The 13,965-nt window shown below is 32.1% G+C and overlaps 1 protein-coding gene and 1 long non-coding RNA gene across 3 annotated transcripts; both read left to right on the plus strand.

The window, feature by feature from the left end:
- Positions 1-6,719: 6,719 nt before the first annotated feature.
- LOC132169312 (uncharacterized) lies at positions 6,720-10,754 on the plus strand. Its single transcript, XM_059580366.1, has 5 exons — positions 6,720-6,822; positions 6,931-7,044; positions 7,488-7,927; positions 8,039-8,293; positions 10,683-10,754. Exons 1-5 carry the CDS (start codon positions 6,720-6,722, stop codon positions 10,752-10,754), a joined length of 984 nt encoding a protein of 327 aa, XP_059436349.1.
- An 801-nt stretch (positions 10,755-11,555) lies between these two features.
- LOC132168934 (uncharacterized) lies at positions 11,556-13,916 on the plus strand. 2 transcript variants are annotated; one of them, XR_009438944.1, is made up of 5 exons: positions 11,556-11,646; positions 12,438-13,196; positions 13,293-13,453; positions 13,633-13,687; positions 13,865-13,916. It is a non-coding gene; the product is annotated as an uncharacterized LOC132168934 (long non-coding RNA). The 2 variants fall into 2 exon arrangements; XR_009438943.1 differs by lacking the exon at positions 13,865-13,916 and having other exon boundaries at positions 13,633-13,792.
- Positions 13,917-13,965: the final 49 nt, after the last annotated feature.

Below are 13,965 nucleotides of genomic sequence, written 5' to 3' on the forward strand. Positions count from 1 at the left end.
TTTTACAAACCTTAGATTTGTTTTAACTGCATGGTATGAAGTTGTGATTGATTTGTTTTGACCGTTTGATCATTGCACATTAATTTTCTAAGGTTTTATTTGTTGCTTATAAGAGAAAGAATTGCAAAACCTTTTGACCATTGGTCATAAAGATTCTATTTATTTAGAAAAAAGTAACATATGGCATTCTCACATTAAAAGAAGAAAATGGAGTTCACTTATATATAGAACATTATATATATACATATAAATACTAAGCTAATTTTTCTGGTTTTAGGTGAGACACAAAAAGAGCACTTCATTATATATATATATATATATATATATATATGTTACTTCTATGTTTTCATTTCTGGAATTGTTCTACAATAAAGATTTGGGTTGCTTTATTACTCTTTGTTATTGATTGAAAGTGTGTTCTTAACGAAAGTAGGCGCTATAATCTAATTCTGAGAGGTTGCGTGTCAAAGGATCCGATCGCACCGAGTTATATACTCCAGGAGGCACGAATCAACTTTTAAGGACAACGCTCTTATATGCTTCTATAGTATTGTGAGATCTTTCCATACTCTACTTTTTATCTCTTTTAATTTATGTACTTTATTGTTAATTTTTAGATTTGTATTATTTATTTCAATAAGAATTTGTGCGCCATTCAAAATTATTTCTAACAATATTTTCCTCAAAGCTTTTGCTCTGTGATGTAAAAGCGTTATACTCGTGATCCTTCTTCAACGAATGAGACAAAAATATTTTTTCCTTGAAAAAAAAAAAAAAAAAAAGAAGAAGACACAAGGAGAACCCGTTGAATGTGAAGAGCGTTAGGTTTTCCACGTTCTACCTTTGACAAGGAAACCTTGTCTTCGTACTTTCACTTGAAGAAAAATGTTATTTAAAGGAGAACTTTGATAGCCAATCAAAATTGAGAAAAATGTTTGAAGGTCTCTAAACCCCTGCATCAAGGACGAGCTGATTTTAAAATTAGAATATGCCTCCCCAATTTTTTTTTTATTTTTTATTTTTTATTTCTATAACCCATTCTTATCCTTGCAAGTTTTTGTTTTGCACGTGCTTTCATGCGCTGTTCTTTGAGATACATGCTTGTCCTTGGGTTCGCGCCAACTGCCAACTGTTTGGTCTTCACGGAATCACGAGGAAAGTAACTAATTTGCATGTTGTTGGAGACCAAAAAATGATTCCTTGCACAGCTAGCAAGACCTCGATGCCATCAACAGTCTCATAATTAATATTGCGCGGTTTGACCAAAATATTCTGCCAAGAGTAATGTTTTGGCATTGACAAGACAGGTCAAATTAGTCACTAAAAGTTGATAAAATTAATCAATAATAAAAAAAAAAAAAGTGAGAGATATATAAGAGACATTTTAAAAATTGAGACAAGAGCCGTTTCATATTCACGAGGTCGGTCAAATTTGTATGATCAAATCTGTCTCATTCTGCGACAAACAACATAAGGTGTAAGAGTTCATCCAAAAGAATAGTCCATTTGATTATTATGAGCCATTTTTTATCTCCGGTATATTAGGCTTTTTAAGCTTTTCTTATTAATTTGCTACCTTAAGAGCATTTCTAGCATAATATCTAAAATAGTTATGAAACAAGTACAAATTTTTATTTTAGTTTTTTTTTTTTTTTATACAATCCTATATATAATATACATAATTGAACATAACTCTAACTCATAAGCCTAAGTTAATGAACTAAGGTCCTCTTATGTATATTAAGTATTCTTTTCTTTTTTATTTTCTCAATATGGGACAAAACACTCACAAGTGCACTCACAATAATCTCCCCCTCACTTGTGAGTCTCTTTTCACGGACCCAATTCCCCGACGCATCCAGACACCCGTCCCAAGAAGGTAACCATGGCTTTGAAGTTTTTACCAAAAGTATATTAACATACATAGTTGAACACAACTCTAACCCAAAATGCTAAGCTAATGGGTTAAGGTTTATTTTGGTATATTAAACACTGTTTTCTTTTATATTTTCTCAATGTGGGACTCAACACTTACAAGTGCACTCACAACAATACAATCCAATAGTCTCTGCTGTTCATTTTTTAAAAATATTATTTTGTGTATGAGAGAGTGTGAAAGAAAGAGGAGTAGAGAGATTAAAAGAAATAAAGTGAGAGACAAACACTAATAAACAAAGTTTATAGTGTGAATAGTGAATAGGTTAATCAGCGCATTTATTGTTCACACTAGATGAAAAAAAAGAAAGAAAGTTAAATTACATATTCTGTTGGAGACGGAAAAAAAAACCCCATAATAGTCAAATTTGACTATTATTAAGAATTTAACTACTCTTTTGGAGACGTTGTAAGTAGACTCTTCAGCTTATTTACAGTAAAAAAATATTTTCGCCATTTCACTTGAAATTGAGATGATTTATTTAGTGCATTTAAGAGGGTAATATTATCTATTTATTTTTTGGACAAAATGTTTTAGATAAGTATATTCTCCTAATTGTAATAAATGGATTCTCTCAATCTCAAATGAAAGGGGAGGATCCGTTTCCATTTACAGTAGCGATTGAAAAATTTGTATATTGTTTTTTCCCTCTCCCTCTACCCCGTCCACACAACAATGGTGTCGCTGTCCTCGCTCTCCCTCCTTGACACCTTAAATCAGCAGCAAAAATGTTGAACAAAGCATTACCAATTCGGTCCTCCCAAAATCAAAAGCAAAACCCCAAACAAAATCCAAAAACCCATCAATGATCAACCCAACAAACTACATACCCACACGGCCATGGCGCACAGAAAGAGAAACCCCAACAAAAATTACAACCCAAGCATCAGATTCAACTGAAAAGACAGCGGTGAAGCACCCCAACCTGTGTGATCTCTGCAAAGGCAACCCATATGAACAAAATGGTGCCAATCAACTCCAATCTTGCATTATATCTCCAACCCCACATGCCAAACACTACCAAAACCCCAGAGCTTGAAAATTTAACCGGAAATATGAATTGGATAAAGCTCAGGTTTTGCTTGTCTTTGTTGACGAGAGAGCGTGAGAGGCAATCAAGGCGGTAAATCTGTTGATGGTGTTGTAGTTTGCTGGGTTGAGGATGGTGTTGAGGATGGGGTAGCAGACGGTAAATCTGTTGGTTTTGTTGAGAGAGAGAGAGAGAGAGAGGAAGAAAAGGTGGGGCTAAAAAATAATAAAAATAATGTTAAAAAATAATATTTAAAGAAAATAGATAATAAATAGATAATTTATTGGAATTTATATTAAAAAATTAATAACTAAAATTAAAAAGATGTATTTTGAGTAGCTAAAATATACTCTAATTCGTAAAATAAGTTTTTAAGGAAGGTTCCTACGAAGGGATAAACAAAATTAGTTATTTTAACGAGAAACCTTTGGTTATTTAATCCTTTCTCAACTGTAAAAATGTGTTTCATAAAATTCACAGGTCATTTTAACTTTTGACCATCTAATTTTAACTTTCAACTTTAAAAATGTGTTTTATAGAATTGAATAGATAGCAGTTCTATAAGAAGTGTCTCATATTCACCGAGTAATGTTAGAGGGATATTTTCTTTATGTCATCTCAAATGTAATATGATTTTTAAAATTATTATTAAATTTAAAATAATTATTATTAAATTTTAATCTATTAGTGATTTTAAAAGCATATCACATTTGAAAAGAAACAAGGACAATAAGAGCTCTCGTTCTAGCATCATGTCAAATTAAGTATCTATATTACTAATAATTTGAACCGTAAATCTCAATCCAAAACCATTATTTTTATTTATTTTTACCAATGGGAGGACTTGGTTTGATGGCACACTGACATGTCATAGGCAAACCAAGCCTCTAGTTAATAGTTAGAGAAGTGCTAAGAACCAAAGAAATGAACCCAAAAACATTTTCAAACTTACGTGACAATAGTTTTTAAATTAAAAAAAATGCAATTCTCTCTCTCTCTTGTCTATCACTCACGGTTTGTCACGTTACTTTAAAAAATTTTCTGGGTTCATTTGTTTGACTCCAAAGCACTTCCCTAATAGTTAATAGTTTTTTTATTTTTTAGTTAAAAAAAATAATAATAAAAGGCTGAAGAGACAAAAACACAGTGCTCAGCCTTGGCGACGTCCACCCGCGTGAATAATAACCTGAGCAACGACAAGTAAATTGGCGACTGGGGTTGAGTAAAGTTTTTCATATTCCTCAAGAAAAAAAAAGTGAAGTTTTTTTTTTTTTTTTTATTTAATTATTATTTCAAAAAGTATATGTATTCTATTAAGGGTACTGCGTGATTTTAAACCAAAATGTAAAAAGTGCATTATTTGAAAGTATGTTTTTTTTTTTAAAAAAAAAACAGTTTGAAAATGTTTTTAAATTGCATGCAATAAGTTGTTTTAAAATAAATAAAAAATAAAAAACGCTTAAAAATTACTATTTTTTTAATAGCATTTGCTTTTAAACCAAAAATTGACCCTACAATAATAATATAATAAACAGTAGTTTATCCATTTGCTTTTATCTTTATATAATGATGAATGGTATCTTATAATTCTACCCACTTTTCTGCCAAAACTCTCAGCAAGGTTGACTGGTTGAGTATCAAAAGACTTCCCGTTTCTTCGGACTGCTCAAGAGGATTTGAAGCTCAAGCTTAATCCGTAGCAAGTAATATTGTCAAGTACGTACCCGTAATAAATCTTCATAATAATTGTTTTCTCTTTCTCCTTTGTATCAGTATATTGTATCATTTCTTCTTTCCGAATCCGAAAATCAAAATCTTGCTACTTTTGTCATGGTGGTTAATTCTTGTTTACTATTTATTTAGCAAATCTGGTAGAAGAAAAGTTTATGAAAAAGCAGAAGAAAAATGAAGAAAAGGGTAGCTTAATGCAATGTGATTGTCCTGCATGCTAAAATTGGATCGCAAATCATGACAAAAAATAAACTTAAAAAAAAAAAATCATTCCACTCTCGCCCTAGCTCTGAAGTTAAATTTGTAGTCATGTCCCGAAACTGCAACTAGATATAGGTGTCTCTATGTATCAGTCTGGGTTGTGTAAGTTCAAGGAAGAAAACTTGAAATGAGAAAGAGAAAACAAAGCATTTACTCTTGAATCATTCTTCTCTCTCTCTAAATCAATACATAACTTATCTAAAAATGTTGATATGTCAATTTTCTATCAGCTAAAAAAAAAAAAATGACAGAATGTGTCATCAACAGGGAAGAAGAGGATATAACCATGCCTCATAATGGAGGACAAAAGGCAAATGAGAGAATTGCAAGGACTGAAAGGACCTCTTCTGGACAAACTATGACGGGTAAATTGGAGAAGCCAAGTTCTGACATATCTCCAGAAGACTTCACGCAGATAAATGTAGAGGAGCCAAGCCCGAGTGAAGATTTTGAATATTATGAAACTAATGTGGGTAAGTGCCTCTCTCATTCTCTCTAGACTCTGGTCATATGCACTCACATATGCAACAGTTGACCGAGTATATCTTCGATTTATACTTTTAGAGCATTCTTAGCAGTCTCATCAAATTATTTTTTTAGCTATTTTGATGAGCCAAATCACTATATATCATAAAAAACACTCCCCAATAGCTTCATCAAATAGTGAATTTGGTTTGGTGCAGTGATAGTGAATACTATTTACTCACCAAATGATTAAAAAATAATATAATTTTTCTGTCTTCCTCCCTATTCTTTAAAAACTATTAGAAAAATAATAAAAACATCTTTGAATTTTTTTTTTTTTTTTTTTTTGCATAGAATAGTAAAAGTTGATAGTTAAAATAGTGAGATTGCTAGGAGTACTTTAAAAAAGTAGGCAGTTAAAATAAATTAAAAAAAAAAAAAAAATTGCACTTTTGACTATTTTGATGAGTAAAATTTGATAAAGCTACTAAAAATGCTCTTATTCGTTCCATTCCCCCTTCAAAAACTACACTGTGGATCACCAAACCCATTTTTGGGTTAAAATAGTGAGCAATTTGGTGAAAATGCCTTAAAATCCTCCCCTGCAACCTCACTAGTTTGATGAAAAAAAAAATAGTGAGTGAACAGTATTCATTATCACCAATTGAATAAAAAATGCTATTAAAATCAGTTTTCTCTCTCCCCTTAAATGCAAATCTTGAAAAATACAAAGATTTAAAAATATAAAAGTTAGAGAAATAATAAACAAATATTTAAAAAAGAATATTTAAATGAAATAGTGAAAGTGAATTGTTAAAATGGTGAAGCTATAGAAAAGTATATTTTTGATTATTTTAGTGAGTAAAATTTGATGAGACCGCTAATAATAATGGTCTAGCTAGCACCTTCTCCATATTCTGATTTATCTTAACATTAGATGACTACCGTCCCCTCCTTCAAGCGGCCTTAAAAGGTGATTGGCTGACTGCTAAGGCTTTTTATGATAAAGACAAAGACTGTGTTTGAGCTTCCATAACAATAAACAAAGCAACATCACTTCACATTGCGGTGTCTGCACAACACACCACTTTTATAACGAATTTGTTGAAATTGATGAGACGGGAGGACTTGGAATTGAAAACCAATTATGGATTTACTGCCCTTCACACTGCTGCTCAAGTAGGAAACGTCAGAATTGCGGAGCAGCTGCTAAAAATCAACAATAAGCCGCTATCGATCCTTGATGTCAATGAAGACACACCACTCATTATAGCAGCTTATGTAGGACATACAAACATGGTCTCGTATCTATTCTCTCTGAGTAGTACTCCTCTTGAACAGTTGACTCATGAAAAATGCATTGAGCTCTTTCATCATACTATTTACAATGATTTGTATGGTAAGCCTACATCTTACTATAACTTTGTTTGATGAATTTGAGACAGTACTTACACAAGTTGGAAGAAGTTATCACTTTTATTGCAATATTCATCGAATTAATGTACAGATATAGCATTGGAAATTCTGAAAACGGATCCAAACATAGCAAATGTTGGCACTGAATGCTGGTGGGAAGCGTTGGAAATGTTGGCTAGGAAACCTTTCTCAATTGGCAGCGAAAGTGAGCTATCATTCTGGAAAAGTCTCTTAAAGTACTCCTATTAGTTTGCCTCAAACCCAAACTTCTTTAGATGATATTTACTTCTAAACTATTGAAAATTCAATGAGATTATAAGTTATTTTTTATTTTTTATATATGTCTCGTCAATCTATTGCAATACTTGTACACAAGAAACTAGGGAGTAGTGTTTTTTTTTTTTGGCAAAAGCTAGCATTTCTTTTTACTTAAATTCAAAAGATAGAAGAGATTTAAAGTGCTTGGGTTTTGCGAAGACAAAACTTTACGAAGTCAATAATTAGGACACAAAGTAGCCGCATCTAATGCTTTTTCTCTTTGTATTTTTTTTTTTTTTTTAATAAAGCTTTCAATATAATTTCTTATTATGGATTTCTTTATTACCAAACCATTTCTGATTTCTGAATAGATTCTTTTCTCAACCATAGGGTTCAAAGGGATCTGCAACAAAGCTTCAATGAAGACATCTGTACATCACTTAGTTGAAAAACTTTTGAAAAAGGATGGAATTCCAAACAACCTGATCTTATCAAAATTGGTTGACAGTGATATGGCTTTAATTTTTGAAGCTGCAAAAGTTGGAAATGTTGGATTTCTAATTATAATTTCACGCTCTTATCCTTGCCTTATCTGGAAACAAGACGAAAACAAAATGAGTATTTTTCACATAGCTATTTTATACCGGCAAGAGAATGTGTTCAATCTAATTTATGAGATAGGTGCGGGCATGAATAGCCTTGCATCCTATGCTACTTTAGAAGCTAATGAGAACATGTTGCATTTAGCTGGAAAATTGGCTCCTTTAGATCGACTTAATATTGTATCAGGATCAGCCCTTCAAATGCAACGGGAGTTGTTGTGGTTTAAGGTGAGTTATAATATTATTATTATTTTTTTTTGAAGCATTTTTATTTATTATTATGATTGCATATATAATGGTTCAACTTTTGCCTGCCAATTTATACCTGGTCATTTATAGGAGATAGAAAAAATTGTGCTACGGTCATACGTGAATAGGAAGAATTTGAAAGGCCACACACCTAAGGAGATATTTAGAAAGGAGCATAAAGATTTGCAGAAAGATGGTGAAAAGTGGATGAAGGATACAGCAAAGTATTGCATACTTGTGGCAACATTGATTACCACTATGATTTTTGTTGCAGCCTTCATTGTAGTAGCTGTCAACAATCCAGAAACAGAGACTCCTATTTTTTTAAGAAGTAACTGGTTTATGGTATTCTTCATATCAGATGCAATAGCAATATGTTCCTCTTCTATTTCAATATTAATTTTCTTGTCAATTCTCACGTCACGTTACACGGAAGATGATTTCTTAAAGTCATTACCTTCAAAGTTGATGTTTGGACTTGCCACACTCTTCATCTCCATGGTGGGCATGATGCTAGCATTCAACGCAACTTTCTTTTTGGTGTATACAAACACAAGCGCATGGGCTTCTATTGTTGTAATCACTTCGGCTTGTATCCCAATTATTTCGTTTGTTCTGCTACATAGTCAACTTTGGTTTGATACATTCCTCTCAACATACAAGTCTAGATTTCTTTTTCGACCATATAAATATAGACTTTTCTAGCAGAAGATGTTGATTGGGGAATTGATCTACATAAAGTATGGAATGCAAGGCAAACAAATATGAAGGAAAGTTGTCAGAGGTTCATGAAAAGACTTTGGTTTGATGTTTGTCTTAACTATTCCATCAAGACTTACTGTGTACATACTAGCCTATATATAGCACGTGTTTTTCATTTTAATATAATTAAAAAAAAAATTGCAAATCAGTCTTAGAAAAGAATAGAAAAAAAATATAAATATAATAATGAAAAAGAAAAAAAAAATAAAAGAAAAGAAAAAACGTTAAAGAGGAATTCATTAAATTTAAACAACTATTAATTAACATCTGGCTTATGGTGACAGTTGGGTGGGTCACATTAAATTAACATTAAACAACAAAAAAGAATCATAAAATGTTACTTAATTGCAACAGATTTAGCCATCCTAAAACAATTTTCTTTATCAAATATTGGTTCTTTTTGAACATTATATATTTTTATTATCCATTAATTAATGTTAGTGCAATTGTTGTACACCTAATTAATGTATATACCAACTATGAAGTTGCTGGAAGTTTTGGCCTATTTAACAATTTTAACCACCTTAAAATCATTTAAAATGTTAAATTTTGGGGAAGTAATTATATTATTATTTTGAGTACATTATTAAACAATGCTTTCTTTAGTGCTGACGCTTACTGATGTTATTGGAATATTTAGACTTATGAAAATTCTTTTAGCTTATAACTTAACTAGTCATTTTTTAATTCTCACGCTTTTTTTCAAAACCTAAATTATAATTTGAATTGTAACATTACAACGTTAATATTTAGGGAAAACTTCATTTATTCTCACCCCCTCCCAAAAGTTCTAAAGCTTTCAATTTAGTATTGAACTTCAAATATTTGCAATGTCCCCCCCTCCTTAAATCCTAACGAAGAAGTGTCAAAATTACAAAAATACTCCCTATTTGTTTTTTTAACAAAGAAAAAATTGTAAAGATTCATGTGTTGGTCAAGATTCAATGAAATTTACAAACATAACCACGACTGCATCTTTGCAATTTTTAATTTTTTTATAAAAAAAATATGGGTATTTTGAAAATTTTAATAGGATTTAATGAAAAACCTAATGGATCGGTGACATTGCATAAAATTAGAAGTTTTATACACTAAATTGAGAGTTTTAAACTTTGGGAGGGTAATTGCAAAAGTAATAGAAGTTTACGAGAGTTAAGTAAAGTTTTCCCTACTATTTATTTAAATTGAGGTATATTCGGTCAACTGTGATGTGTTATGTTAGGGTTTCCTAGCCTATTGTTTAAGAAAAAAAAAATTATTGCAAGATTTATTATCTTTGATGTCGTCGTAACGTCACATGCGAAATAGGAGAGTTCTAGTACTATTACCTTGTTGTACAAAGATGGGGCGTCACAGCATGTATGTCTTGGACATATTGATCCAAAGAGGATTCATAGACTAGTAAAGGATGGTCTTATGAAAACAAATTGATCTTTGTAAGATCCTAGTCTAAGAATCTTTTTTAGATGATAATATGACCAAGATGATTCATTTTCAACAAAAAGGAAATAAAGCCAATAAATATGCTTGTGTTAAAATTTTCTGAAATATACAATCTTATGCTAAGAGCATGTTTGGGATTGCGTTTAAGAAATAGAGCTTTTAAGTCAAAAAGAGCTTTTGGGCAAAAGCTTCATTTTTAAGCTGTTATTGCCAAACGTACTTTTTGATTATTTTTAGGTTTTTTGGACCCTTAAAAACGCTTTTAATTTTTTTTACTTAACGTGTACTTTTTTCTTCAAACGAACTTTTTAAGTGTTAAAAACACTTTTAGGCCCCTCAAACGCAATCCCCAACAGGCCCTAAGTCTTGAAGTGAAAAGTATAGAGTAATTCATTCAATGAAATACTCAAGGTATCTTTGCATGCCTAATTCAGTGGGAGTTTTAATTCTTTCTCAAAAGAGTTTTAAACATATTAGGCAAACACATGAAAGGACTGCTCAAAAAGGATTTTTTGGGATTACTTTTCAGAATTTGGGAAAGCATCCCAAAGCTAATTACACCGAATTTGAAGCTTTACAGTTGATCGGTGTATTGAAGTAGAACCCCTTTAGATATGATAAAGACTATACAACTCTTCCTATGCATTTGTTTTTGGGTTATGTTTTAGAAACAACAACATAGATACTCAATAATGTTCCTTCTTAATCTTGATCCCAAGATATCCTAAGGGTTGTGGACAAGGGAAAAACCTTTGTATGAGATACGTCCACATTTATGGTGATCACATATATGCTTAATGGGAAGAATGATAAGGAGTTTAACATTAAGATATGATTGTTTGTTGGGCACAAAAATGTGGAGTAAGGATTAGTTGTTCAAAGCTTCCTTTGGAAAGGAATAAGTGAACATCTACAAGATAAAGAGTAGATTTGTTCAAGGGGTGTTAAACTGTTTACATGAATGGCATGTCTGTCATGTGAGGCATAGTGACAATGAAGTAGCCAATTGACTTGCGAAGGAAGTGCTTTCTCTTAGCGATGAACGTGTTCTCTTAGAGGAGGTTTCCCTATTTATCTTTGATATATATATATATATATATATATATATATATATACATACTTGAATGTCTTCAAAAAAACAAAAAGATAAGAATCTCATTGGGCCAACCAAGTTTGCCCAACCCATCTTCAAGGGCTTCCATATCAGCAGGGTAGTTTCGAAATTGCCCCCTTTAAGCAACTTTAATACATTACATATCTGGACTTTCCTTTTTCTTTTTGTTTTGTTTTATTTCTTGTAGTGAAGCGTCCTCCTACTTCAGTCAATAAAGTGACAGTTAGTGTTGTGTGGTCTATATTTACTTCTCCACTTCATATATATCACCACCACCAATTACTACTAGAACTCTCTCTCTCTCTCTCTCTTGAACGCAATGGAATGTTGTTCTATCCGAGTATCGTCGCCTGTGTCTTCCTCTGTTCTCAACCTTCAGGTAAACCTCCACACCAAAAAAAAAAAAAAAATGATGAAACTTCTTATTCTTTTGTTATGTGTCTCTCACTTCTCATGAAGGTGCAAAACTAAAAAAAAAAAAAAAAAACGGTTAGAGGAAAAGTTTATGAAAACGTAAGAAAAAATAGCTTGTGTGTGAAAAACAAAGCTAATGAGTGTGTACTATGTTCAAGTGTATACGGTAATCATGCAATGTTGAAATTATGGAAGGATGATGGGTGAACTGAAATGGGTATGTTTTAGCATCTGGGATTGTTTCAGAAAGAGTTGGGCAGATTAGAAACAATCTTAACAGTATCTATATTGTCTTTTTTTTTTTTTTTAATTAGTTTGTGGTCTTCCGGTGAGTAATTTTTGCACGGTTATGTCGACCGGACACAAATCATGTTTGCTGCAATGTTCAACTGTTTTTCCCTTTGCACGGAGCCTGAGATTATTACTAATTTAATCTTCACATTTCAAGGATATGTGTTCGGAAATTATCATGTTCGGTTCAATTTATACCCAACTTTATGCTACCCAAATACTATTTCAAGGAATCTCTTAATTTGTGACTAATAACATGAATATTCATAATAATCCCAATTTGTTAAGTTCCGGAACAACTCCTAACAAATTTTAATCAACAAGATATTTTCTCTCTTAAAATATGCGTGTGTGTGTGTTGCTAATGTATATCCAAATTGTTCTTTCAATATTTTGCCCAATTATGTCCGTAATTTGCTGTTACCTTGGCCTGGGCATTCATCGATTTCTAATTTTTTTTCGCAGTTTGTCACCATGTCCACAATTCCTTGGAAAATGACAGATGAATTGAAGACAAAATATTTTTCATGACATTTAGAGTTTGTTTGGGTTTGCGATTTGAAAATGTGTAATTTAAAAAAGTGATTTTCAAAAACGCAGTTAAGTGTTTGGCAACAATTGCAGTTTGACCTTTAAAATCGCATTTTAGCATTTGAAATTTTGCGTTTTTAAACAGCACCCCCTTGCCTGCTTTTTGAAAATGTAGATTTTTTGCATTTTCAAATCGCAATTTATTAAAAATGCAATTTGAAATAATTCATTTTTTACGATTTTGTTTAAAATTACTATTTTTATCTACGAAATCGCAACCTCAAACATATCCTTAATGAGAATGAGAAACGTACTGATGTTTATATCTGAATTCTACATCTTTATCACTAAACTAAAGTTTACTGCATAATTATAGTTGTTGAGATTGATTTTTTCCATTCCGCGTCTTCAAATTCGTGATTGGTTTAACTTGCATGGCTCAATCAATTAACACTGCAGGGCTCTTCATCCCCATTTGGTAGAAAATTTTCGTACAAATCTTTGCATCCTTGGTTACTGTTTCTTCAACTTAATGACTGACCACAGTAGTTTGTTTCCCGAAAAAGTTTAGCTTCTCTCTCTTCAAGAAGAAAGAGCAGATCCATATCAGCAGAAGCTGCTAAGCAGAGTTGGGACTTCGGCAGATTTTTGAAAACTTTATATTTTTTCAATGGACCCCCATCTCCTGCTAAGGTTAGACATGGTGTCTATTATAATTTTGATCGCATCTAACATGGAAAGCTTATCTTGCCCTTACTAACAAGAATTAAATATTTTGGAATTGTGAAGTTCTTTGAATTTCTGATTGAGAAACTATCCAGTCCATCACCTACTAAACCAGAAAAGGCCATGGATATTCCGGTATTATCCTGGTAGCTGGAGCTACTGGTGGTGTGGGTAGAAGAGTAGTTGACATCTTACGGAAGAATGGATTTCCAGTCCGAGTATTGGTATTTCTGCTTTTACCTTCCTAATGTATTTGTAATGGATGGTTACCTGAAAGAGCTGCAAGCCAGTGTAGCATTATTCAAGAAAACAATTTTCCATATTCTCTTAAAACTTTTAGTGTACAATACTGCCTATTAACTTGTTCCATGTATATACCCACTCTCATATGAAAAATTCTCAGGTCAGAAATGAAGAGAAGGCAAGAAGGATGTTGGGCGGGCCCAGATATTGACTTGGTGAGCTAGCTACCATTTAAATTCATACTTTGATGAAATTGTTGCATTAAATTTCTCTTTCCAACTGATTAATTTTATGCATTCGTCAAAATAATTGTGTTGAAATGTTATGAATTCCTGAATAGAGTAATATGATCGACAGCTTTAGTTTTCTGGCTGCCATTTATTGATAATCAGGTCAACTCATGATGGGTCTGGAGGATGTATATATGTTTTCTGTGCAAGTATGGTGGGAATGGACTTCCAAATTTTTGGTTTATTTCCACCTTCTCTGTTAG

The sequence above is a fragment of the Corylus avellana genome, chromosome ca2 (assembly GCF_901000735.1).
Source record: "Corylus avellana chromosome ca2, CavTom2PMs-1.0".
NCBI lineage: Eukaryota > Viridiplantae > Streptophyta > Magnoliopsida > Fagales > Betulaceae > Corylus > Corylus avellana.